The 5,075-nt window shown below is 62.1% G+C and overlaps 1 protein-coding gene across 1 annotated transcript in view; it reads right to left on the bottom strand.

The window, feature by feature from the left end:
* RASAL3 (RAS protein activator like 3) overlaps positions 1-5,075 on the bottom strand; it is a 15,338-nt gene that overhangs the window by 3,561 nt on the left and 6,702 nt on the right. The window contains exons 8-14 of the mRNA XM_026048516.1: positions 4,304-4,846; positions 3,327-3,471; positions 2,430-2,574; positions 1,522-1,758; positions 762-963; positions 516-619; positions 3-72 (exon numbers count right to left, since the gene is read on the bottom strand). Coding sequence (XP_025904301.1) covers positions 3-72; positions 516-619; positions 762-963; positions 1,522-1,758; positions 2,430-2,574; positions 3,327-3,471; positions 4,304-4,846 — 1,446 coding nt within the window. The remainder of the gene's footprint in view (positions 1-2; positions 73-515; positions 620-761; positions 964-1,521; positions 1,759-2,429; positions 2,575-3,326; positions 3,472-4,303; positions 4,847-5,075) is intronic.

Raw genomic sequence — 5,075 nt, 5'->3', positions numbered from 1 at the left:
CTCTTGATGAGCGGGCTGTGCTTGCTCAGCTCGCGCGGTGGCACGAAGCCCGGCTTGGAGCGCTCTGCGGAGCTGTGTGCGGAGCAGATGGGGGACCCATCGGTGGGAATGGAGCTGGTGGGACCAGGACCATCCCCTGAACCCACCAGGACCATCCCCTGAATCCTGCTGGGACAGGACCATCCTCTGAACCCAACTGGACCATCCCCTGAACCCAAGTGGAACCAGGACCATCCCCTGAACCCACCAGGACCATCCTCTGAAACCCACTGGGACCAGAACTATCCTCTGAGCCCACCAGGACCATCCCCTGAACCCAGCTGGAACCAGGACAATCCCCTGAGCCCCACCAGGACCAGAACCTTCTCCTGAACCCACCCGAGACCAAAGTCATTCCAAATCTGAGATCAGAACCATCTCCTGAACCCACCAGGCACCATAATCACTCCAACCCATCCAGATGTCACCCAAGGCCCTCCAGACCCCCCCAACCTTCCATGTCCCCCCACTGGTACCTTTGCTCCACGGTGGAGCTGAGGCGGACAGAGACGGGGACAGGGGTCCCGTCCCGGATGGCGGTGAGGATGGTGGGCAGCGGCTCCAGCTCCTCCTGCGTGGCCTTTTGGGACAAGACAGAGCTATTTTGGGGACAGCGGGTGGCCACGGGGCAGGGGCCATCTCTGGCAGTGGGTGCCCAGCTCTGCGCACAAGGAGAAGGGACCGGCTGGTCTCTCCGGCTGCCCTTGGGGATCAGGTGGCACCTGGTCAAGGCCGGAGAAGATGTCGCAGAGCAGGAGGTGGAGAGTGGCGAGCTCCAGGGCCAGGTCCACGTAGCCATCATAGGTRGCCATGCTGGCGCTGCTCTCGGGGTTGGCCACGCTCCGCAGGAAGGTTCTCATGACGCTCCAGTTGTCCTCCAGGAAGCCGTTCATGAAGCCCATGTAGGCCTCCTTCTCGCCAAACCTGGGGACCACGGTGTTTGGTCACCCACGGGCCAAGCTGCCAAGGTGAGCACCACCGTGACCGTGGGTCAACCTGCTTCCATGACCACAACCCAACGCATCTCCACGTCCTTGGAGCTGCCACCACCATGCATGAGGTGCCAGCCTAGGGACATTCTTGCAGCCTGAGGACATGTGGTGGAAGTCCCTCCTGCCCCATGGTCAGTCCGTGGTGTGCAGGACCCATCCCTCCTGCCCCATGGGATGTAGGGGACATCCCTGCTGTCCCCTGGTGCATAGGGGATGTCCCTACAGCTCCATGGGGCGTAGAGGACACTTGCTGCCCCATGGCATGTAGGGGACATCTCATGGGGCATAGGAGAAGTCCCCCGTGCTCCATGGCACATCAGGGACACACATCAGGGACAKCCCACCTGCCCCAGGGCACGTTGGGGACATCCTCACTGTCCCATGATGGCCTRTGATGGGTCATACATGTGATGAGTGTGACCAGCCCCACTAGAGCAAGTGGATCAGATGCCACCTCCCCATCAGGTGTAGCGCCGTAGCTGGGACCTACGTGGTGAAGTTGGCCAGGTTCTGGATGACCTTGGCCACCAGCGTGAGGGTGCGCGCGGTGGCCTCGCTGGGGTACTCCTGCACGAGGCCGAAGAGGCTGGGCGACATGACGGCGGGGCACAGGAAGCGCAGGAAGAGCGAGGCCGACACCAGGCGCTGCCCGATGTCCTCCTTGCCCCGCGCCGCGCACTCCTCCTGCCACGCCGCGAAGATCTCGCCCAGCTCCGCCGGGAAGGCACTGCGGGGAGACGTGGCGTGATCACGGACGTCCCTGCAGATCCACCACGCACCGTGGTGGCCGCCACGCTACGTTGTGCCCATCCTTGTGTTCCTCCCCAAGCCTGTCCCTTGGGTCCTTCCTGGTGCTGGTGTCCCCATGCCTGTGCTGATGTCCATGCCCAGTCTTGTCCTGTGTCCGCTCTAGTCATGGTTCTGGTCCTCAGGCCCATCCTTGGTGCCGCTGTCCATCCCCATGACTACCCACCACCGGTGTCCACCCCCAGCACCRCTCCCCTTCCTGCCCCATTGCTTGTCCCCATGTCTAACCCCATGCCCATGTAGGAGATGACCTTGCTGTCCTGTGGCCAGGCCATGGCACATAGTAGGTGGCCCCACGCCAGGGGGGTCTCCACCCATCTCCACCATCTCCACCATCTCCACCATCCCATCTCCACCATCTCCACCATCTCCACCATCCCATCTCCACCATCTCTACCATCTCCACCACGCCATCTCCACCATACCATCTCCACCATCTCCACCATCTCCACCATCCCATCTCCCACCTCCACCATCAACCCAGTGTCAACCTCCATGTTTGTCCCCATCTCTGTCCCAGCGCCATCCCCAGGCCCGTTGCCCGTGCCACCGCCCCCGCCAAGCCCATCCTCGTGGTGGCCCGGCCCTCACTCGCAGGACRCGGCGATGCGCTGCAGGGTCTCCTCGCAGACCTGCCGCAGGTTGTTGCGGTTGTCYGAGAGGTCGAGGCTGGCGCATTTGCTGGGGTCGACCTCGCAGGAGTCGTCCGAGCTGCAGAGCTGGGCCACGGCCTCACCTGGGCGCCGAGGGGACACCCCGTGAGGACATTGTCCGCCACCACCGTGGGCCACAAGCCCACGGATGGCCTGCTATCCGTAAATGTCCAGAGCCCAACATGTCCTGCCCCTCATAACATCCCACAGCATCTCCTATTGTCCTGACCATGGCCAACATGTCCTGCACCTCCTAACATCCCATAGCATCTCCTAACAACCTGACCATGGTCAACACGTCCTGAACCCCATAACATCCTGTAGCATCTCCTATCATCCTGACCATGGCCAACATGTCCTGCACCTCATAAGATCCTGTACCATCTCCTAACATCCTGTAGCATCTCCTAACATCCTGACCCTGGTCAATATGTCCTGCACCTCATAACATCCCATAGCATCTCCTAACATCCTGGCCATGGCCAACATGTCCTACAGCCCCCACAATATCCGGTAGCACCTCCTAACATCCCGACCATGGCCAGCATGTCCGGCACCTCATAATGTCCTGTAGCATCTCCTAACATCCGGACCATGGCCAACATGTCCTGAACCCCATAACATCCTGTAACATCTCCTAACATCCTGGCCATGGSCAACACGTCCTGCACCTCCTAACATCCCATAGCATCTCCTAACATCCTGACCATGGCCAACATGTCCTACAGCCCCCATAACGTCCTGTAGCATCTCCTATCATCCTGACCATGGCCAACATGTCCTACAGCCCMCACAACATCTCCTAATGCCCTGAACTCCCCCTCCAAAACTGTACCTAGTGTGTCCTGGAGGTACTTGCCCCCCACCAGTTTCATGTACTCGTCGATGGCCTTGGTGGCCAGGGTGTTCTCGCGGAAGATGAGCGCCTCGCGGTCATCGAAGCGGTCCAGCTCAGCCACGCCCAGGTCAATGAGGAAGGCCTGTGGGATGGGTGGCGTCTGTGGGCTCGGGGGACACCCAGAGTCCCCAAAACACCTTGTCCAGGATGGCCTTGACGGTTTCTGGCTCTGCTGGGACCTCCTGGGTTGCCTTTTGTGTCCTGTCTCATCTCCTTCCCTCTCATCCCATCCTCACTTTGCTTCCATGACTCATCCACGTCATGTCAACCCATCCCATCCCATCTCAACCCAACCCACTAGGCCCATGTCACGTTGGGCAATGCCCATCTCACCCCAGCCCCTCCATGTCCATGTCACCTTGGGCAATGGCCATCTCACCCCAGCCCCACCATGTCCATACCACCTTGGGAAAAGTCCATCTCACCCCAACCCCACCATGTCCATGCCACCTTGGGGAGGTCCATCTCAACTCAACCCCACCATTCCATACCACCTTGGGAAAGGTCCACATCACCGCAATCCCGCCATGTCCATGCTACCTTGGGCAATGCCCATCTCACTGCAACCCCATCATGTCCATGTCACCTTGGGAGAGCTCCATCTCACCCCAACCCACCATGTCCATGTCACCTTGGGAAAGGTCCATAGATCCATCTCACCCCAGCCCCTCCATGTCCATGTCACCTTGGGCAATACCCATCTCAACTCAACCCCACCATGTCCATGCCACCTTGGGGAGGTCCATCTCATCTCAACTCAACCCCACCATTCCATACCACCTTGGGAAAGGTCCACATCACCGCAACCCCGCCGTGTCCATACCACCTTGGGCAATGCCCATCTCACCCCAACCCCACCACGTCCCCACCACCCCGGGCCATGCCAGCAGCACCCCGAGCAGCACCCGCTCTACCTTGGCCTTGCCGGTGCTCTGCAGCACGCGCACCAGCGCCCCGGCCAGCTCCTCCTTGTGCCGCGCGGCGATGAGGGGCTCCAGGCGGGCGCACAGCTCCCGGTAGTGGAACGTGATGAACTCGGCGAGCTCCTTGTAGCGCACGATGGGCAGCACCCGCACCTCCTGGTAGCGCCCGCGCACCCGCACGGCGGGCGCCCGCTCGCGGTCCCACCCGCTCAGCGGGTACCAGCGCTCCAAGGGCTGCCGCGCCGAGGCCACCAGCTCGCTCAAGGGGACGGCGACGGAGGCCACGGGCTCGCGGGGCCGCCCGGGCTCGTCGCGGCACAGGGCGAGCGTGAGGGTGCGGGCGCGGGGCAGGGCGGCCAGCTGGAAGAGCTCGCCCCAGAAGAGCTCGCCGCCGGCGCCGGCCGCCTTGGCCGTGGTGCGGGCGTAGAGCGCGCCGTCCAGGTGGAGCTGGCAGCGGAGGCGGCGCCGCGGCGGCACGTCCCGCGCCTCGTACACCCAGAGGGTCAGCGCCAGCTCCACGCGCTCGCGGTTGTCCTGAGGGGGACGGTGGCGGTGGGATGGGGTGGAGGCATCTGGGTAGGGTTGGAGGACTAGGGGGGTACGTGGGATGGGAAGGAGGTGGAGGCATCTGGATGGGGTTGGAGGACCAGGAGGATATGTGGGATGGGAAGAGGTGGAGGCATCTGGGTGGGGTTGGAGGACCAGGAGGGTACATGGGATGGGAAAGAGGTGGAGGCATCTGGGTGGGGTTGGAGGACCAGGA

This window comes from Nothoprocta perdicaria, unplaced genomic scaffold, assembly GCF_003342845.1.
Source record: "Nothoprocta perdicaria isolate Ctin4 unplaced genomic scaffold, notPer1 scaffold_545, whole genome shotgun sequence".
Classification (NCBI taxonomy): Eukaryota; Metazoa; Chordata; class Aves; order Tinamiformes; family Tinamidae; genus Nothoprocta; species Nothoprocta perdicaria.
This window is presented reverse-complemented; position numbering and strand designations above follow the sequence as displayed.